The sequence below is a fragment of the Halichoeres trimaculatus genome, unplaced genomic scaffold, assembly GCF_033239565.1.
Source record: "Halichoeres trimaculatus isolate MK-OKI-2021-1 unplaced genomic scaffold, fHalTri1.1 fHalTri1_scaffold_9, whole genome shotgun sequence".
NCBI lineage: Eukaryota > Metazoa > Chordata > Actinopteri > Labriformes > Labridae > Halichoeres > Halichoeres trimaculatus.
The window spans coordinates 23,926,198-23,949,442 of NW_027437188.1; the positions used below are offsets into that span (position 1 = coordinate 23,926,198).

The 23,245-nt window shown below is 39.4% G+C and overlaps 1 protein-coding gene across 1 annotated transcript in view; it reads left to right on the forward strand.

The window, feature by feature from the left end:
* Positions 1-23,245, forward strand: part of schip1 (schwannomin interacting protein 1) — a 279,659-nt gene that overhangs the window by 76,864 nt on the left and 179,550 nt on the right. The window contains exons 6-8 of the mRNA XM_074679306.1: positions 411-475; positions 689-760; positions 2,299-2,434. Of these exons, the coding sequence (XP_074535407.1) occupies positions 411-475; positions 689-760; positions 2,299-2,434 (273 nt within the window). The remainder of the gene's footprint in view (positions 1-410; positions 476-688; positions 761-2,298; positions 2,435-23,245) is intronic.

Here is a 23,245-nt window from a genome sequence, read left to right on the forward strand (position 1 = left end):
ATCTGTACAACAACTGTGCCGTACTTCATGAATTATGTCCGGCTCTATCGCTTCGTTTTCTGTTAGACTTCCCTCTTTCACTCCCTCTCCCTCTTTCTCTGCTTCTGGGCCAAATGCCTGGAAAATGCTGAACAAGCAATTTGGCAGAGTTCCTCCAAAGCTCACTTCACTTACCTCACAAGAAAAATGTCTAACGGAGCCAAAATGCTGCCAAACCACTTGCTGCAGGGGTCCCTAAGCCCGGCACACGATGATCACACGTCTGCTAAACATTCATTCATATTCACACTCACACACACTCACAAATACACGCTGTAGGGATCTCTTCATGCTGCAAACATCTCTCCCTCTTTTTGTCTTTTAAACCTCATGTTTCTTATTTTTCTCTGTCTTTGTCTTTCTTCTTGCAGGAGCAGCTGAAGAGCCTCCAGAGTGGCTTCAAGCATGTTAATGGTGGAGGTTTCCAGCTGCAGAGGTGCGTCTACACACACGTACACACACTGTAATCTCAGTGCATACAGAGAATGTGCGGCCGCGTTACGTGCAGCTGTAAAATCCCATTTACCTGCAGATGGAAGCTGAACATGGCTGTTTAATTAGAGATAACCCAAACTGAAATTGGACTGGTATGTGTCCTCTGAAAGCATTGGATAACCATTCGCCTTTTCTCCTCTTTCCTCTTGCTCAGTGAACATCTGACCATGGACCTGGACAACAACATTAACATCAACATGCCGCCAAATGAGACCAAGGTGTTAATGTGAGTAATGTAACACTGAACCAGGACATATTGTTACAAACTGTTTGTGGAAAAAGGGTATATTATTAGAAGGAAACAAAAAAGTACTCATAAACTTCCAACTGACCCCATGTTTTCCATGTTTTAAATGTGAAAGTCTGCAATTTAAGCTCCTCTTGAAGTCAATAAAATGAACCAGTACTAGAATTTCTGCTGTGATCACAGAGCCTGATGCATTTATTTCTATCATATCAAGAAGATGGGTCTGTTCAATGTTGGTCAGAAAACCAAAAAAAGAGACAAAATAGGCAAAGAAAAAGGGAAGAGAGATAAAAAACCTGAAAGATAAAACAGGATAGAAAAATTCAAAATATTATCCTCAAAAGGCTAAATATGTGATATTTGGTGCATGAGTTTTGAAGTCCTTTATCTCATCAACATGATACAAAGTTTCCTCAGTAAATAACCTGTTTTAAAAAAATTAGGAAAAAAGTTGATTCCAACCCCTTGAGGATTATTACACTACTTCAGGCAGCTGGAGATTATTATTATTATTATTATTATTATTATTATTATTATTATTATTTTGGCCCTTTTCAAATCAAATGCTCCCATGGAGTTATGCACTTTTTTTTTTTTTTTTAAGGACAATCATTGCTAATTTTTAAGAAGTTGCGATGCAAATAAAATCCAAATTGTTACCTTTTTTTTCAAATAGGTGCCACATTTATCAGATGTGATACAAGAAAAATATCATATGCACAATTATAGCCTTTTTTTGTGAATTTTTTTAAAGTATTAATTAACATCTCATATCAAAAACAAAAGGGCATTCTTGCCATTTTTTAAAAGGCCAGGTTTTACAGAATTAAAGTTGGTGAATAAGGTAAACAGTTTGGGGAATATGGTAATGAGATATAAATATTAAAGATATGAAGGCAAAAAAATTGCGGAAAAAAACTCATGTATGTGAAGGCTGATTCATTTTATTTTGCTATCTTGCCTACTTTTACATATCATCCAGGGGGTTTGTAAAAAAAAAAAAAAAGAAATACATTTTTGAGTTTGGATAGTAGTTACATAACTTTTTGATTTTTCAATATTAACCAAGTATTTGAAATCATGTATCATCTCTAAAGTGAAGGGACTGTTATAGTGGAATGAAGCCCTAAATTAAAGAACCCATTCTGAACTCCAAAAGAGTGTTTTGTTTTGTTTTTTAAATTGATACAGCAAAAAAATGTAAATTACCTTTTGTTTTTGTTGTCTGTTGTTGTTTTTAAAGGTTATTTTGTGGCTTTTAGTGTCTTGTGTGTGAGGATAGGACGATGAATAGAGCATGAAATATGTGGGGTAAAATACACTAGACAAAAACTATGAGTCAGAATTGAGCCCAGGCCTCTGCACATGAGCACTAAAGTGGCACACTGTGGAATAAAACTTTTAAAAGAAAATTTCACCTCCAAGTGTTGCAGTTCAGAATTGCATCACATCTTAAAACTTTGAATCATCCCCCTGCATGCTCTTTCTCTACAAGGTCTCTTTATCTCTGCATGCAGCATCCAGCGAGCCTGGCGTGACTTCCTCCAGAGACAGGAAGCAGAGAAGCGGAGCCCCTCCCCACCTTCCATTTCCTCCTCTGACAAGATGAGCATGTCAATCAGCATGACGACCCTGTCAGACGGCAGCACCCCAGTAAGTCACCACACCAACATACATCTGCATTCTGGTTGAACGATGCTGTGATGAATGTTTGTCTTTGCTTGGACAGTTGAATTTGAAGGACACAACCTGGCTGATGATTTTTTACACATATTCTGAGTAATAGTCCTTTAACTGACAGACTTTTGTTACTGGCTTGTTTACACTAAGCTGTGGGAGTCCTGAGTCTTGGCCTGCTTTAATGAAAAGTATGGAATGGTGCTTGTGCTGCCCAGAAGGGGGCGATATTTCTCTGCTAATTTCCCAGCAATGCAAACTCACATCTAGCTCCCACTCTGGAAAATAAATCTGAGAAGTTGGTCTCACATCCACACACTCCCTCACACAGCACACTGAGCATTGAAAGCAGCAAAAGAGTCATTCTCATTCAGCAAGTCCTCCTTTCATTTAAGCAGACCACAATAAATCCTGGGGATTTTCCTCACTGCGTCTGTTCTGGTCATTATAATTCAATCTCGACGTTTTCTGCAGCCTCCTGGCTTGAATAGCAAGTGTGTGTACACTTCTCCGCTAATCTCCGAGCCTGGAGTCAACAGGCAGGGTTAAATCTCCGAGACGGCTGAGAGAGTGGTGTGTATGAGCGCACTTAGGTGGTACTTGTCCGCTCAATTGCTACAGAGAAAAGCTTTTACGCAGGAGAAGGCTGTTTGATTTGAATTCTGGCAGATAAAAAGCAGGTCAGAGGGGTCTTACAGTGAAGGGAATCCAGAGCGTGCTCTCCTCAGAGTTGTTAGTTTTTACAATAACTTGAGATGTGAGCAGCTTGTGGATCTTTTTTCAGGCCAGTGAGGTTGTGGATAAAGCCATCAAGAATTCTATACAGTTTATACGCACTGATAGTAAATATTGTTTGTGTTTGAGCTCCTTTGGGATGGCAGGAAAATGCTGAGCTCAGTGACTCTCAGGCCAGATGATCATCAGAGAGAGTCAGGGTGTGTGGGTTTTGTGTGTGTGTATGTGTGTATTAGTTCCCTAAGGTCACTGGAGATAGAGGAGAGCAGCAGCGGGGAAAGGAAGATGAAAAACAGATGTTGGTTCACCGGTTGAATGTGCTGACTCTGTAGATCCGCCGTCCTCTGTGGGGAAACGAAGGCTCAGTTTCTCTTCTCTTATGACTTCATGTTTCTTTTTCACCTGATTGATCGGGCCAGTTTGCTATATTTTCTTAACTCTGTCTTGCTCTTATCCTTCCCTTTCTCTCCTTCTCTCTGTTACGGGCTTGTCTGTTCTGTAAAGCGATGCATTTGTGGGATGCTGGATGTGACAGCTCCACTCTTGTTTGAATTTCTAACAGTTTGGTTTCTGTTGACCCAGCAATACTCTCTCAATCCATGCACAGACACACACACACACACACACACACACACACACACACACACACACACACACACACACACACACACACACACACACACACACACACACACAGAAGAAAACATGGTGATGCAGCCACCATCTCCAGAGTGATTGAATTTGTAACCTTTGTGCCTATAACATCAGTCTTTGACAAAACCTCACAATGTGACACTACTGCATGTGTTTGAATTGTCTCTTCTTCTTGGGCTGTCTTTAAGCAAAAAACTCATCTTTGTTGTGTTTTTATCCGTATATATCGTATAATAGTAGTAGGCATTATGAAATTTCTCATGCATTGTTCTTTAAACATCATTTGAGGAATAAAAAAGAGAAAGAGGGATGAGAGAAAAGAGAACACAAAATATACATGTGGATACAAACATAGTGTAAACATAAGCCTCTTTAGCGTTGTATGAACGTGTATGAATAAGTCCATCAATTCAAATTATTATGAAGAAAAATTAGTAGAAGAACTGATTTTTAAGTTGGAAAAAAAAAGGCTTAAAATGAAAGTATTGACTGTAAATCTGGATCGAGGGGATCTACAAATAAAAAAAATCAACTTCTCTCATCATTTTGAATTTTGTTGTGATAAAACATGACAGAGAAGTTGACCTTTGTGCCTTTGTGTGAATATTGTGCAATAAATCACCCAGTGGCAGCCTCTGATCACTAAGTATAAAGCCAATGTGAAAATGCTTCAAAACTGCAGTACCTCAACTCTCCACTGGAATCTGGCACCAAAAATCAAGCAAGCCCCATTACCAACCATATTAATAGGTTGCATAGTTTATGGCAGACACAAACAAGTCCTGATACAAAAAAAGGTCCTTGTTTGATTATTGCCTATTTATTAATCCAAACCATAGACTGTTCTATATTGATGTAGTCTTTGTGACATCACACATTGTTTATACAGACTTTAGCCTTGCTTTCAGAGAGACAAGGCTATCATCAAATGGCACCATATTTGAAATGCTGAACTCAGCCTAGCTTTGTTCAAGTGTGGATGGGACAAAGAGGCAGACTTCTAGCCTCTTTGCAGACAACATCAGGATGTCTGCCCGTCATTCAGGTTAGCCATGTCTTTACATGGGCATAACTTGCAAATTAAAATAACTCAAAAATGAAAAAAAAAAAAAAAAAGTTGTGGAAAAAAATTCCCTTAGTGTGTGCCAATAGAGAAATTAGCTTCATTTAGTCCAAAACCCTGCTTTGTATCAGGGGTTGTAAAAATGTTGATGTAGTTTTTGGTGTTTCTGCAGCCCGCCTCAAGTGGACTCTTGTTAACCTACAGTCCCAAGCACTTAATATCTTTAAATTAGAGGTTACTGCTTGACTTTTTGTAACTTATTTCTTTTTAACGATATGAAGGCTACAACTTTTGCATCACTGGACATAAAAAGGGGCATGGCTTGAAAATGAAACTAATTCCTCTTTATTACCTACAAAAGCAAAGGAGATCACCAGCAATAAATAAATAAAATTGTAAATATTCTGTGTTGTAATTTGAATGCCTCAAATTCCTGTGAAAGGTATATTCAGCTGCAAGGACTTATACTTCTTAGTTGAAAGGGAGCAGGTTGAGATATTTTTGGCAGAAAGAATCACCTTGGAAATCACAGGACAAGGTAAACAAAGTGATAAGATGGACATCTTTGCTCACAACAGGCACCAAATTTAACGCAAGCCTCAGGTTCCTCAGCAGACTCGAACAGAACTATTTCTAAATTAACATAAACCTACACACAGCCTTTAAACTCTTCTTCTGGCTTCTGGGATGGCGAATCATTTCCTTAAGAGGGGTCAGTGCAGAAGTTTAACTCCATGACAATTTTTAATGTATTCATCTAGCCAGTAGAGACTGAACAAGGGACAAGTCCAAAATCTGCAATATCTCCAATATTCATGATATTTTTCCTGAAAAATCTGAATACACTGCCTATACTGTATGTTTATAGAGTGATGAGGGTAATATTCTTCTACAATCATAGTTGGGATGTGACTGTATTGTTTAAATGATCTGTCACGCTGTAACTCAGCTCAATCATTGCCACACCATTCCCGCAAAGTAGAGCAGCTCTGGATATCTCTCTTTATGATCGATCCCTACGCTCCACGGCAACACCACAGAGGGGGGGCAGAAATTATAGGTTTCATTAAAAAGGGACCTAACAAAACTCTGGCTTTTATGCCCAGATATGAATCAGCTGTCTGAATTTTATTGTTTCATAATACTGTACAGCGTCAACACACAACAAGTCCTCATCCCTGGCCACCTTTGAGCGCACACACATGTACACACACACACACGCACACACAAACAGCAGAGGAGAAGAAGGGAGCAAGCGCAGGGAGAGACACACAGCCACTGACCACTACGGCTTTAATTTCAGACTGTCTAGATGATAGATGTCTTTTTATAACCAGACATCAATCAATACTGTTTGGGGACTGGTCGCGTGTTTTTGTAGCAAGATTGGTAGTAAATTGCTTGAGAAATGAGGACAGAGCAAGCATCCAAAGAAGATCTGAACCCATGGAAATTATTTATTTATATATATTTTTTCTTTAGAAATTGTTCAAACATTAGGCTTTTCAAATCCTTTGTCCACGAAAAATAAAGAGGTCTAGTTTTTGCCTCTCAGCCATAGTCATCTGTGGTCTACATTTCTAGTGTAGGAGCTGTCCACCACTGTGGTGCTGAAATGGGATTTTTTGATGTAGTAGCACAAGATTAACACTAGAGGGAGATCCTGTATCACAATTTTTATGTATATACTTTTTAATAATTTATTTTATTCTCCAGGCTTATTTTTTGGGCTAAAAAATCTTAATATGCCCATGCTTAATTTTGAATATGTGAAAAGTGGGCTTGCTATTCTGTGTTCTAGCTTAAAGGCCTCTAGTTTTGCATAACACTGAGCAAAAACCTTTTGTTTGGTTTCTTGACAGTTTAACAAGTGTGTGATAAAGACTCAAAGATATGCAAATGCATGTGTGCATGTGTGTGTTGGCTGGTGAAGGGCACACAGGGGCAGGTTAGTCCATCTGGCCTGCTAAGGTGCTCTGAGACCAGGCCAAGCAGAGCAGCACTGCTTTCCCTCGTCTGCCAGCTGTCACAATTCCCCTTCTCTGCCCTCTCCATCGCTGCTCTCTTTATGCTACCCTCTACTTACCTTCCTCTTTTTTGCGAGGTCATGGTTTATTCTTTGCCTTTGCCTTTCATATTTAATGCATTTTCATTTTCTTAATCTTCTCATTTATGATTCTCTCTCTGTCAATCTCACGTTCCGGCTCTCCGTCTCTGTTTCACCCACCTGCTGTTCTCGTGGCTTTATCAGGTCACACAGCTGCAGAAACGGCTACAGAAGCCTGGCAGGAGAGATAAAAAAAAGGTTAGGCAAAGTTTGGGGCATGTTTGAGGAGTTACTGTATGTGTGCTTTTTATGTACAGTGCAGGTATATACAGTAAAGAGACCCTGCAGAGATAAAAGCTATTCAGCAGTGTTGCACTAGCTTTCCAGGTCTGTAGTTTAGCTTTGAGGTCTGCTGAGAGTTCTCCTGAAATAACCCACTGACTTTTTATGCCTGACACAAATTCATCATTACACAAAAGCATTAGAGCTTCAGCAGATTACTAAGCCAGCAGTCAGCACACACTGTACCCTGTGTCAAAGCATTTAACCCCTCACATTCATTTTCACCCATTTAATCCAATGCAAAGTGCAAATAGTCGCCCCGTCACTGAGCTCGCATAATTTGAATCCTTACAGTCTTTTTATTCCCTGTGCGACCCGACCTTTCATTACTTTAGATGGGAAAAGGCAGGAAAGGTCACATATTGTATCACCCCAGCAGAATGGTTATTACACTAAGGCCTGAGCATTGTTATTGTATGAATGAGTCTCCCTCAGGCTCACTGTGGCCCCGTTCTGTTTCTATTTACTCTAAATTAACCTCATGGCCACTGATCGGTGGACAAAGGCAGCTCACCAATCTTCATTTAGTCAACCAGGGTAAAGACAAATGCCTTTTCTTCCGTTTATTGTCTTTGTTTAACGTTGTTCAGCTTTTTTGTTTTAGGACAAAACCACAAAAGAGGGTGGGTCAAAAGTCACATCAGGTAACAGTAGAAAAGAGAAACCACAAAGCAAATCAAGAATTCTGAAGCGTAGTAAACATCGACGTAGTTCAGTGAAAAGTGCATTATTATTGCAGTAGTTTTAATAATGTATAACAAGGCAATTTCCCCTTTCGGACTTGACATAAAATATATATACAACGCAGTCACAGCTTCTAGGTCTTAAATGGTGCAGTCAGTTTACAGGGATGCTGGGTTCTGTCTCACCTATTCCAGTATTCAGAAAATGTGATAAACATTTGAGACTCATATGAAGTGTTTCACATAACAATTTCAGTTTCATTCACTTAAGTATTTGTTGTATTAAATGGGGCTGATAGCAGTAAAATAATCCATCTAAGTTTAGATTACTATCTACAATGCAGCAAATTAAATTCATTTATCACGTTGTGCATTTAAATTTCATCAAGTCAGTGACCTATTGCTTGTCCATTTGTACAGCCAAACAATAAGAAACAACTTGATTAAAGCTGAAGGAAATTCTGGTGATGGATCATTACAACCACAAGATGCTTGATCAGTAAATTGAACATGTCCGCAATGTTCAAAAAGCAAAAGGTGTTGTTGTTGTGGTAATCACCTATGATATGTAACCATAGACTGCAAAAAATGGACCTCCACTTGCTCAGCTCGAAGTGAGATCTCCACAAAAACTGCTCCCCCTGGTGGCTGACTGCAGTATAGGTAAAAAAAAAATCCAGCTTTCCAGCCATTCCATATGGGCTGTGGTCAAACTTTAAAAAATCAATACACCTCGAAGAAATGTTTCTCGCGTCCGATTGTTGTGGTGATTTGAAGATATAATTTGGCTGTCTTGTATCCAAGTCCTGTTTTTTTCTGAAAAGTTTTGTTTTCATTAGTTATATGAGCTTAAAGACGAGGTTTTACATAACGTTTAACGATGATTGACAGATGCCGTTCTCGTGTATTTTTTTCAGGGATTGTAAAATATGTCGGGAGGTAGAGTCAAGAAGTGATTAGACTCTCGAAAGAAAAAAAAATATTATTTTTGACACCCAGCTCCACTTAAATTCTCCCAGAATCCCTCATTGTCTCTACTGTGCAGATTCTGGCTGCAAACTGCTACAATGGTGGCGCCTGTGACGGGGGTATTTTGGCTTCAAAACTGTACAATGATAAATGGTGGAGCCATGCTGTCCACTCTATATACAGTCTATGTATGTAACATCGTTTCTCCCCCTCACACCAAAGGCAATGCTTAAAATGCTAATAAAAGAGAAACTGTGTTAGTGTTAGTATGTATAATTGCACATGATCCAAAAAGTGAAATTGCACATTATGACAAAAGGTCTTGGATTATTGACACTACAAAACACTAAAAGTAATGCTGCTTTCATGATTTTCAAAAAAAAGGTGTTGCAAACTTATAATTGCACACGACACAATAAAAGCCCTAACATATGACATTACAAACTTGCTGAATACAATACGATAACTTGCGCTGCACATGATACAAAAAGTCCTGTGTTATGACCCATGGTATAAAAAAGCCATGTATTATTGCACTAAGTATGGATACTTAAAAGTAACTACCTTGATATAAACAGTCATCTGTTATTCCACATGACTTAAGAATGAACATGTAATTTAGCGTTTTTACACATAACATGAGGACCAGTGCTGCACATGATACAAATAGTCATGTTTTATTGCACATGGTTTGAAATGACATGCTTCATTTGGGATTTAGTTCTCCCTGTGGCTATGCAGCAATGATTTTCTTTCAGACTGGAGTTCCTCAGACACAAAGGTTGTTTCAATGTATGTGATACTGCTTGAGAAACAGTTTATTTTAACTCATTACAATTGCAGCTATCAAGTCAGTGGTCCACTGCACACTGTTACCCCTCCAAGCAGTGCCATTTCCCACTGCTCCTCTTCCACTGTGGACCAGAACATCCCTGTGATGATTTATGGTAATTATGCAAATGCAACATAAGGCTTTGGAAATTAATGCTAACCCCCGCTAGTCTGCTCATACACTGGAGGATGGGTGTAACTCCAGCCAATGCTTTTACAATCCTGTTACTGTAATACCGGGGACAATGCAGGAAGCCGAGGTCAGGCGATTAAGGATTCCCCTGAATTAGCTCACGTGTTAAATCATCTTCTTTTATTCATTAGGTGCAAATTGACTGAAGAGGCGGCCAACACACAGGTGTAAACCCTTTTTGCACTTGTAGGAAGTGACACTGGATATGTAGGCTGCGCACTTAAAAATGACAAAATCCCCTTTGTCACAATCTCTCACCTGGACGGTTTGTGCTGACTGTTAGCTGTGCTGTTGTGAGTGTGCTGGGTCTGAGGCCTGCTCTTACTGAGGTGGGCAGGGCAGAGTGACAAGCCCTGTGAGGGGTAAGGCGACTGCTGTGACACACAAACCGAGGCATTGATTGACAGAATCATTAGTGACCTCTCACCACTCCATTCCCACCTTTATGTGGAAGGAGTCTAGATGTAGAAACTGCAGAACTTGTCAACACAGAGGCTTAAAACAATATAAGCCGTCACCATCCGTGTACTCCAGCTCTAAGTTTCTTAATAAATGCTTTAACCCCCTCTAGACATGTGAAGGACATTCAGATGACTTCTATAATTATGCATTAGACAGACAGAGCGTTCAGTGTAATAATGTCTGATGGGGGGGCAGCGAGGTCTGACTCTCTGCTAATCACCTGCCAGTGGCCGTCAACTCCAACACGGGCTCTTTCACACCTGGGACATGTTATGTCACATACTCTCTGAGGGGTGGAATACACATTATGTCTGTGTGACATGCTGGGCGCTCTGCGTGCGTGTGTGTGTGTGTGTGTGTGTGTGTGTGTGTGTGTGTGTGTGTGTGTGTGTGTGTGTGTGTGTGTGTGTGTGTGTGTGTGTGTGTGTGTGTGCGTGTGTGTGTTAGACAGACCTAAATGCTTGCTGAGTCTCAATTAGTTGAAGCCTTGGGGCGTTTTATTTTATACAAGAAGAAGAAAAGCCTGTTAAGTCTCTTAACTGAGACTGGGGCATAACAAAGCATAACAAAAAATAGAACCAAGATATTTTTAAGGCTGGAAGTACAAAAAAAGACATAATTTACATATACTGTTGCAATACTATAACCATGTTCAAGTATGCCTGGGTGTGTGAATGAGTAATGATTGTGCATCTGAGTGTGTGTGTGTACCAAAATCAGCACTATTGGTTGAAAATGCTTAGATAGAAAGAAAGTGAGACTTCATGTACTTTTTATAACATTGAAAACTACATTGAGTTTGTCTTGACAGCACCTCTTAAATGTTCCAAAGGGCTTTACAAAACCTGAAAACCGGGGGAGCAAACATGCAAAAATAAATAGATGAAAAAATAAAGATGAACGGAACAGCATTTCCCTATCCAACAGAGACCTTCTTCTGCAATCTGCACCATCTCAGTCTTGTTTACAACTGACAGCAGCCCTTGCTTCAGACTGACGTCATGTTGCATCTGTATTATCTGACGGGATCCACAGGGGGTCACTGTTCTGCTTTGTTGGGACAGACTATTCAAACAGAAAAGGGAGTAGTCCAGGTCCAATAAAAAAATACTGGGTCAAAATGGATCTGAGCTTTCCTCTGGTGGACACCGCTCTCCTTCTTTGTATCAATCTGTTTTTTGTTTTCTTTTTTTTTCTTTTTTTAAGCTCTTCATGTGCAGATACCAAAAACCTCTCCCAAAGTTTAAACATCAGGGACTCTCAGCTCTGTTAAGTGGAGGACCCTCAGTGAGCAAACACCCCCACCCTTCCCTCTCTGATAATGCACGTCGAGGGCCTCCTCTTTCAGAGATAATGACACACTATCAACATATTTGTAATTAAACAGAGGTGAGCTGCTGTTTTGTGTTTCAGTGCCCTCCTTTATTTCCCTTCTCTTCCATCTTCCATCCTTAGCCTCTCCTCCTTGCGCCTTTTAATTTCACGACACTTCAATTAAATATTTAAGTGTTTCAAGATGACGTCAGACTCCTGAACGAGTTGCTGGGTTTTTCCAGCCCACCTTCTATTTATAAAATCTCTCCTTGTGTCACAGCTTTATCCCTTTGACATGTGCATCCACTTCTATTAGCAGAAAACTCCAGAAAGAAGAAATAGGACAGAAACAGACAGTTATAATGTAATCTGCTCAGCATAAATAATGCTGGTCTAAACCCCTCTGGGTGAATGAGCAAAATGACAAACCACAAATGACTGCAGTGACGTTTGAAGGGATGTTCCACTGTGACAGAGTCTAATGACACTCGTTTTACCCTTTAATTAAGTGTCCTTTTACCCAATAAATAATTCATTCCTTTAGAACTCTGAATGTTGTGCTTTATCATGTGTTCAGACCAAATTAAATAGATCTTTTTATACAAAGAAATTAAACAAAACCAGTGGCAGGATGCAAAATTGTGATAAATTTCCCGTGGCCATAGGAAACTCTCAAAATTGTCCTCTGGAAGACAAACTTGATAAAGGATGCTACTGTACTATGACAGATCTGCATCATATTTAGCAAACATTTGATCCTTTATCTGATGTTAACACCCTAGAAACTAGTCCTTTCTTGAGTCTATATGGCTGTGGTAAGCCAAAGTGTCCCATCTAAAGCCTATTTCAGATATGTTCTTCTAAAGTTTTCTTGAAAATTTCCAAACTGTGCCTAAAATTTTTTCCAAAGTTGTTGTTTCATTTATTGAAATGATCCCATGTTTACCACTGCCTCTCATAAATGGACAAATGTGCAGACATCTCCCCTCTTCTCCATCTTAAACTTTTTGATCTTTTTATTCCTCCTGTAATCTCTTTTATTGGTTTTCTCTGGTTGCATGACAAAAATGTCATCACCCAGCCTGCTTGCTTCCGGAAAATGTCTTGCTGTGCTCTCATATCTACTCATACGGACAATGTTTACAATTTTACTTGAGGTAAGCAGAACAGGTCAGGGTTAATTTTTTTTTTTCATGTGAAATGAAAAGGCTGTATCTGAATACTGTCTGGACATTTATTCAGTACCATATTTTTATCTATGGTCACTTCTTGTCAGAAACTTTGAGAACTGTGCTGCTGCCTATCTTTGCCAGGACACTCGTGAAAAAAGGGGCATGCAAGGGTGTGCCTAGATTTTTTTCTTGGGGGGTCCAGGTAGGGGCACAGACTGTGGAAGGGTTGCTCTAAGATCAAGATTTCTTTAAATGCCGTACATAGATTTAACTAAAAATAGTGGGCTAAGGTGTGATAACTACATGTTGTACAGTTTAAAATTGTTAAAACATTTGGTCTCCTATTAGTCCACAAGGTTCAGGTTTTAAACTCCAGGCGAACAAACTGATAGACAGGTCTGCTGGGAGTGGCTAGGCAGGGTGCCCAACCAGGTTCCAGGGGTAGCTGGTGCAACCCTGGTGGCCCAGTTCCGGCCAGTATGCCCTAGTGCTTTGTTTGTTTGACCCATGAGGCTTGCCCAGGTTCGAATCCAACCCCCTCACTGTGTTTCCTGCTCCATCTACTGTCATTTTGTCCCTGATTTTAAGTGTACAAAGCCTGAAAAATAACTTCAAAAAGAGTTTTCCAGTTTCCTGATCAGATAAATAATTATGAACTGAAAATAAAAGATGTGAAATGTGATAATGCTCACTCTGAAAATTCTTGAACATGTTAGGAGTTTCACCTTCATGAATATGTAGCAGATATGACTCACTGTTTACAGTGAAACTGGGACTTCCTAACTAGATGAATGTCACTCCTTAGCTGAGTTGATGCCGCAATAATTGTTTCAAATCACAGACACTCCTTTGGAGGGAAGTAATGAACCATGAAATGCCCTGAAATTGGCCAAGCATCAAAGCAGAAAACTGTGCAGATATTGTCATTCTTCAAGTTTTTTTCTCCTTTCCCTTTCTTACCCCATCTCCCTTTCTCTCACTCATACCAAGAGAGCCTCTCTCCCTCTTGAACCCCTCAACCGCCACCGCCACATTATCACATTGATCTCTCCTTGCCCAGCAACACGACCATAATTGATCATTAATGTCTGATTGGGGACAGCGGAGATATGAGGAGCAGCAGATTGAGACAATTACAGATCATCTCAGCTCTGGAATCTATTGATTGGGGCTTTGCAGAGGTAATCAAGGCCACATTAGACACATTCTGCAGAGTGTGGATCTTTATTCAGAGGAGAGCCCATGCAAGACTTCTGTAAGAACTATAAGTGGATCATTGAGTTGATGGATTCTGGACACAATTCACTGATGGGAGATAAGATGAGGATTAACTACACTTCAGTTCTCTGCACATTCAGACAGTCAAGTTTGATAGTAAAGAAGTAGGGGAACGTATTTCTTTTATTTTTTTAGAATGAGATGTGCACAGAGAGGTAAGGGGGAAAAGAAGCAGACCCACAAATAAAAGATGAAATCCAGTCAGATATTCTTATCACTTTCCTGTAACTTTTTTTTTTTTTTTCAAATCAATTTGCATCAGTTGGAAAATTATCAATTGTTTTTGTGGATTTTACATTTGAATTCGACTGTATTTGTTTTTTCCCCTCTGTTGATAAGTTTGACTATGGTATGACATTCATAACACCATTTTGTAGGTGATTCTAATTGTTGAACACCAAGCTAATTGACTGTGATGGTGTACTTCACATGCTAACACAGGGTTTTTTTTTTCTTTTCTTTCTTCACATTTTTTATATTTTTATTTCTGCCAAACACCTCATGTTCCTGTGAAATAAGCTATACCTCCGTATTGCCCATGCTGGAGTTGACAATGTTTTATTGATGGGATTCATCATCGGTCATGCTCTCAGCCTCACAGATTAGGTGCAGCATTCACACACATACTGTACAGGCACGTAATAATTAAAGAGGCAGGCAAAGGTGTAGTGCTATCAATTTTTATGTGACGAGATTTTCACATTCTGTACACCTCAAGAGCTGAGAAGCGTGTGTGTGTCTGTGTGTGGCTGTGTGGCTGTGACACTGGGTGCAAAAGAACAGCCTGCAGCACGGTGCATATGCAGCCTCATTTACCAGATTCCACTCCTCCATTATCAGCGGGATCATTATCCTCTCTGCTCCCTGCTTGTCCTTACTGCTTCACTTCGACTAGGACTCAAGGTGGGAAGCCAAAATATTACACCCAGCATGTTTAATAATCTGTGTTCTTTATAGGTGAGGAGGAAATGCCTAAAATAGTTCACTGCAGTGTGAAGGTAACATACTGGTGTAAACTTTTTGCTACTTTTTTTCAGCAGCATTCAGTAGACAGTAAAAGGATGAGCGGTAAGAACATATCTTTACCCCCATGCACTAATGACTCACAGGCCACTGCTCTTGCTGCATCAGCTCGAGAGGAGAGTGGAGACTGTTCCTAGAATATATATAAAACCCTGCAGTGCACATTAATGACTGACCACTGATAGCCACTGACAAGAAGTTGGTGCTAAATATTACTTGTACGGTAAAAAAGTTGAGATGTTTGTTTTACAGTTTTAATATGACCTTGTTTTGCACAAAATATAAATGTAAAATATAATATTTTTCCAAAATATAATATGTTTCTTTGTTTCATTTTCTTTTTATACATTCCATTAACCCTTCCTGCTTCAGCACCCAGACCACAGTCAGGGAGTACAGGGGAGACTTATCGTTCTGCTCCTGGGCCAGAGCTAAATGCTAACTTCAGGGCTAGCTCTTCACACCTACTTCATCAGCAGTGAGCAGTAAGCAGAAAACAACAATCCAGCTTGGCGCTTGAGGAGCTGCGACTGCATTTAGCATCTGCACACTACAGGACTTTTAGCCATACACTGTTAATAATATCCAGCGCTCCTGTTCACACACTCATTCCAGCTCCTTTGTTGTCACGTCCCAACATAAACACACAGGTCACTTCCTCCTCACTTTCTCACACACTGTGCTTGGCGCTCATGCAGCTATTCCAAAACAGATACACTCTGCTTGTACAACCATATGCTCAATGTTTGCGTTCATACTTAAAAACAGCAAACTGAAATACTCTCCTTTTTTTCTGAAGAGGACCTTGTAGGAGGTCAACATTTGTTGAGAACCTCTAAACGTGGTTGTTTTCAAAGTCCAAAGAAACTATTGCAAGTTTTGCCTGAACTCTTGGAAAATCTTGGTGGACCACAACAACAAAAATAAACAAATAAATAAACTGAAAATATTAACCAAAGCAGCTTATGCAAAACCTACCACCCTTTCCAGTTGGGCAGCCCAATGGTTCCCAAAGTAGAGGCCATGAAACACAAATAAATAAAATTCCTTAAAAATCTAAAACTGTACAGTATTACAAATCTCATTCATTAATGTAGAAATTGATACAAAAAATAGAGGTTAAATTTGAAATGAAACTCTACAAACAAAAAATGTTTGATCTGTTTTCCACATTTCTTTGTTGCCACAAAACCCCTGAAGTGACTAAGCTAGGATTAAAAACAGTATCAGCTGCGGCATATTGATTCAGGAAAAAAAGTAATATGTGCACAAAGGTTGTTGAATTTTCCACTGATCAGCTAAACTGTCTCAGAATTTTCCTTATTGTTTTTTTTTTTCAGTTTTTGTGTTGGTCTCTTTGCATATTTCTTGGACAGAGAGTCATTGGTCTCTTGCACCAATATGTTGTGAGTCTTGAATTGAAAGGTTTGGGAATATGTTGGGTCGACAATCAGCCCCACAGACTGTATTTGTCATTTGAGCCTCTGAGCATCAGCTCTTGGAACCATCTCTTTGGTTCAAAACCAAAAAGATGCGACGAAAAACATTTGTTAGGATTCAACAAAAGTTGACCTTGCACAAGTTGCACATCATTTTTTTTTCCATTCATGTCACTGGCGAAGCAGATTGTGGATAAAGACACAATAAGATCTGCTGGCAGTGAATTGTTCTTCCTTCTTTTTTATACTCACTCTTTTGTGCACTTGTGAGCATGACAGCATGTGGTTTATGTTGCACAACAGACTACAATATGTGCTTATTGTGTTTATAAATTGATATTTTCGTCCATATATGCACACAGCACAGGAAATGGAGCATTACCTGTTTACTTACTCCATGAAGGGAGTTATTGATTGAATCCATAATTTTTGTTCATCTTTTTACCTCGTGAGTTTTCTTTGATTTCACATTGGCTTCATTATTACTATTTCTTGTCAAAACAGCCTTCTCCAGTCCATCTTCTCTAATATTTTTTCCTCTTCTTTTGCTTCTTTCTCCATTTCCTCTGTTTTTATTCAGCCTGAACAATCCCTCTGTCTATTCAGCCCTGTGAGATCCCACTAATAGTCACAGTGTCTGCTGAGGCGTGGAACAGTAGGTAACACCAAACCAACTCTGGAATTATATTAGACAGCAGAATACATGCAACCCCAATTGTTGTGTGTGTGAGCATCTGAGTGAGTGTGCCTGCTCTGTCAGACGTGACTATCTAAGCCGGGATTTTTATTGAAATACTGAACATGCAGTCTGTTGAGAGGGATAGACAGAGGAATGGGGAATTCTGTTTCTCGGTTTATTGGTTTGGCATTTAGAAAATGGAGAAAACCCAGGGAATACGAAGTAAGGAGGGAGGGGTATGTATTGAACAGAAGGGAGATTTAAAAAAAAAAGAGGGAGGAAGGAGCCTTTTCTCCTTCCCTCTGAGTGGTCTGGTCTCCAGAGAGAAATATACTGATTTGTGATTAATGAAAAGATGGAAAGAAGCTTCCTCTTTCTCTCCATTTCCCCCTCCCCTTTTCCCCTCTCTTTCTCACCCAACACTCGCACCCACCAGCAAAATCCATCCTGGTAATGACGTCTGTGTGTTGGAGAGGGTAACGGTGCAGATAAAGAGAGTATCAGGCGATAAAAAGCAGCAAAAACTCATTCCACAGTATTATCATCACCTAAACACTCCTTAAAACAAAGATAATGAGTTATCAAGAGGTAAACACCCGACCTCTCACAAAATACAAAGTCAAAGCCCTCTGTTGTCTAACTTTCTCAACGCTTACTTTTGGAAGACAGAAGACTGTGCTCTGTATTGGTTCAGGAGGAGTGATGCTATGGTAATGCTAGCTCATGCAAAGAAAGGACAAACTCATGCAGCTTCAGTTAGCTTATTTCGCTGTAACCTTTCAGCAGCAGCAACATACACTCTCCAACACGTACACAAACAGAATAAACATATTTTGAAATGGGGTTGCAAAATCCTGTGACTTTCATAAGTTGAAAAATTTCAATAGGAATTTTTAGAATTAATGGAAACTGAATTTGTAGGAATTTATGTTAACTGCATTTACCTGGTCATATGTGTGTATAAATTATAGATTATAAAACGTCATCTTGCATGGCTCAAAGTGAGGTCACCACAAAAAACTGCTCCCCCTATACTGGCTGGCTTCAATAAAGGTAAAAAAATCCAGCTCTCCAGTCATTCCAGATGGGCTGTGGTCAAACTTTGAAATATTAATACACCTCGTAGAAATGTTTTTCACATCCGGCTGTTGTTGGGGTTCGAAGACTTGTATTCAAGTCCTCTTTTTTTCCTGAAAAAATGTGTATTCATTAGTTTTAAGAGGTTAAAAAAACTAGGCTTTGTATCACGTTTTACAATGATTGATCGCTGCCATCTTTGTGTATTTTTTCAGGACTTGTAAGAAGAGGCAAGAAGAGATTAGATTCTCCGAAAGAAAAAAATAATAAGTATTTTTGTCACCTGGCTCCACTCAGATTCTCCTAGAGGCCCTCACAGGCCTTACTGCGCAGACTCTGGCTGCACAAGAGTTGCCGATGGTGGCACCTGTGACGGGGGTATTTTGGCTTCAGAACCACTTTCATGAATATACGTATAAAAGTTTGTCTGTGCCAACCTCTAAAAAATGATAGACATTTTGATGAGTATTTGTTAGGTTAGCTTGAAAGTGCCCATAACTTAAAGTTAAAGCCTACCGCCAAATACAGTTACCTCAGTGTTATCGTCAAAACAGGACTTCTAGACTCCAAACCTAGAAATGTGTCTCAATGGTAAAGCTGAAGGCTATTGAAGTAGTGATAAATGTGATATGAATCCTTTGCACATCTAATTCATGGTACACAGTTAAAATTGCATTCAATCATGTTGATTTAACCATGATCATTTTTAAAAACCTTGTTCAAGTTTATAACGAGAAAAAAAAACTTAAATTTATGAGCCAAAGTTCACTGGGGATTTTGGGAAAATAATTTGAGTTGAATGGCAACAAAAACCTGAAAACTTGCATTATTCTTGAGGCAAAATTTATGTGAAAAATTTCCTGAAACATTCCTTAAATCTTCCACCCCCCTAAAACCCATTTTGAATACAAATACAAAGTAAGATTGCTTGATATTTAGACAAACCGCAGATCCTCAGACCATATATTTTCATACTGTATGTTGAGGAAATCCCTGAATCTGTCAGCAAACTGATCAAACTAGTCTGTTCTAAAAGTAGCACGAGATCTTTGTGAGACTTACTGAAATGATGAGGTCACAGCATGAGGATCTACTGTCTGGTTCACGACAAATTAGAGGGACATGCCTTAAACACCAAGGTTTGCCCATAGCTCACCCCCAGACAGGCCTCCAAACAACTGGCCAAAGAAATTGAAGAGGGCCTACAGAGTGGAGAGCCTTAAAAAGACAAAGAAAATTTGTTTGTTTGTTGTGTTTTGTTTTGTTTTTTTGGAAATCAAGCTGCTAAAGAGGAAAAGACATATCAGATAGTATAAAGCCTTTGAAAGGAAAAAAAAAAGTACCCACTCTTTAAACTTGCATTGGTTGCTCATAAAGTGATTTCTTTGTATCAAGGAATTGGGGAACAACAAACAATTAAAATCCAAACATTGAGAGGTCGTGACTGACAGAATGACATTGTGGGAAATAAAAATTAAAAAAAATATTAACAAGGATAAACTAGGGGATGGTTTTACTACTATAAGGTGACTTTAGAACTAATTGCTCTGCAGTAGCCAATAAGTAAGCTTTTACCAATGGGTTAGCTTTAATTTGAAAGCTCTAATGTGTTTTAAATGATGCAGGCAGGTGATGGTGTGATACACAGAGAGAGTTTTAAAGCAGACTGAGGGAGATTTGGAGGTGTTAGCTCCTTCATGCCTCATTAGCTCAGTAAACTGATATCAGCTGTTTTGTCCTTATCATCACCTCCACCACACGGAGCACATCCCTGTGCTCTGCTGATATCACTGAAAGAGCAGTGCTTCAGCTTTCTCATTTAACCCCAAAGGGAGAAGGCAGGGGAGCAAGCAGAAGTTTTTGTTTCACCTGTTTTACCATGCAGTAGTAAAAAAAAAAAAAGAAAAAAGGAGTTGTAGGATGTGGAGAGATGAAACAGGGGTGAGTATAAGTATCATCATGAGAACCACCTAGAAGATCAGAAGCTACGGTGAAAAGCTGCGCCTGCCTGTCGTGAGGGAGACTTCACAGGAAATGTACACGCTACAACTCGTCATTCACAAAACAGACGTTACACACAGAACACTGATGCCAGTTTGAAAAAAAAAAGTAGGGACAGGAAAAAAAACGTAGGCGTACAAGAAAAATTGCGATTAGAATTAGAAGGAGCATTTCTGCAGGAATGCAGGGTCAGATTCAATGCATCATGTGGTAGTGTTTTAAGGATAAGGCAGAAAAAGAGGGGATATGTGGGGGTGAGAGAAAGGAGAGACTGTGAAGACTGTAAAATGGGATAACCTAAGAATTAAAACGTGCTCTTTTTGCTATATATATATATATTGAAAATGGTAAATAACATTTTCCATGCATCACTAGATTCAGCAACATCATTATGATCATTTTACCACATCGGAGCCCTCCTGATATGCAACCATAAGTATTATATATGTTTCAAATTCATGACTCTTGGTCAGACTGTCTCTTAGGAACACATAATTGGAGGAGGGAATTGAGCAGTGTCATCAGCTATCCTTGTGTGTGATCCTCTATGTTTATAGATCTGCTTATAGTACTGAGTTATACACATACTACTTTCAAGGATCAACTTATCAGGATAACCTTTGACGTAGGTTACCTTAACTGGGGGAAGAAACTGTGCACAGTGACCTCAATGGAGGTTGATCAAGAAACATCCTTTCTTGTCATTTCAGATTCTTGTTTAGTAAACTAAAGAGCTCAAAGCCCACCCAATGAGCTTTGCCAGCTTTGTCCACAGGTGTCAACATCACACCCAACCATTTTTTTCATGTGCATTGCAAGCCAAGGAACAAATTTGTGTTGGGTTAACGATTAGTACTCACAGAAATGGGCTTCCTGACGGCCAAGTCAAGCCTGTTAAATGTCTTTGTTTGGCTTATATTTTTACTGGGGTATCTGGGCCACTGGTTCCCAAAGTGTGAGTTGGGACCTGGGAGCATTGTGGAACCCTGATAGTGGAGGGGCATGAAATGACTTCTAAAATCTAAAACTATTTAGAGTCACATATTATCTCATCGAGAAAATCCAGGGAAGGGGTTACATGGGAAAAGATGCCACAGGTTGGTGGGCACCAAGCTCAGACCATCAGGCTCTTGATCTTAGTATCTTATATTTTGGGTTTGTTCGATTTTGTAAGTTTTTTTAATTGGCCTGTTGTTGTGAATTCCCACTTCCGACAGGGGCCAACTCTGGTACTGTTGTTTTGACAGTCACTGGGTGAAAAACTGGAAAACACTAAATTATATTGTATTCTAGCAGCTCTTGTGGTCGTTTTCAGGCCTGTTCCAAAGGGGCAGAGCTGACTGGGAGTGCCTTTGACTTGTACATGCACTGTTAACAAGTCCCTAATACCAGCCTCACTTTAAATAAGCAGTCCAGTCTTGTACGGCTAATAATGACAACTGTAAAAGAGTATTTTCTTCATGGCCTCAGCCCAGTTTATTTCTGCTCCTGTCACAGAATAATGCTTGACTGATCCCTCAGTTTCACAATCGAGCCTTTCCTCTCTCAGAAATGAAACACAATGCCTGATCCTTTTCATTCAGGCTAATAATCTCTCCTTGCATAGTAATTATATTCTGTAAGATGTGAACCAAATGTATGGAATGAATAAAGTATGATGACATACCCAAACTTATGGTTGCGATGTGGCATAAAGTTCAATCAACAGCTTCTCTAAATGATTTGAATAAAGTAAACAACATAACCTTCAACTGGGATTATTGTTGTGCAAACCTGAAAAAGTTTCAGCAGGGTCTACTTTATAAACTGGTTTCTGAGTTTAATGTATTCATCAGAACTGAGTCAACTTAATTCTGTATTCAGGAAGTGTTTGTTTGTGTTTTCAGTAATATGAAACATGTAGCTGCAAACTGAGATGACTGTATACCCTTGTTGTAAACTGAATGACAGCACTCGTACAGTCCCAGACTACAACGCCTGCATATTCGCGATGAATTCAGAGCAAACAGAGAATATCTGGCAGCTTTGATATGACAACACGTTTCCCTCTCGTGTAGAGCTCATCCGTCTCAAAACCAGTTATTCTCCAAGTTCGTGAACTCTGAGGAAACTAGAAAGACGGAGAGGGAAAAAGACAGTGTGTAAGAAGAAGGCAGTGAAAAGTCTTTCCAGGAATTCTGTTCGTACTGTGCCACTCTTCACTGTCTTCACACTCCTGCAGGGGGAAAACAGGTTTTGCTGAGAAAGGAGATCACTTCACTATTAAGATGAAGGCCTTCTCAGTACTTTGTAGTAAGCAGATCTCACCAGGGAAAAACAGAGGTAGAAAGTTCAGCATGTACAAGCAAGGAGAGGCTAACTAGTTGAGAGACTGGGAAGTTTTCCAGTTCCAGTCGTGTTTTCAAATTGTAGTTATTGAAACTGAAGACTTTCCAAAAAGGTTTCTTCCTGTTCATTGCTTGTGTTAAATTAATCTATCATCTTTTCCTCTGTGCCAGCCAGCTGCTTTGCTCTTCAGTATGGATAAATATTTCATCGGTCGATTTCCATTCTGTGGTAGGCAGCTGTCTCCCTGGCATAAAGGCCAGAATATGGAAATGACCAGAGCCTCTGTGGTGCACAGTAAATGTATTCAAATCACACAACATCACACTGAAAAAAATGTTTTGTTGAATTAACACAATTTTATTAATTTTAGCAGTTGCACGCAATATCTTTATCTAGATCTAGATAATTTATTTAATTTCAATGTACATGTTATTTTTAAGTTATTTCAAATTAATAACATTTGTTGTTGTAACTCAAATAAATTTAGTAGATTTTAC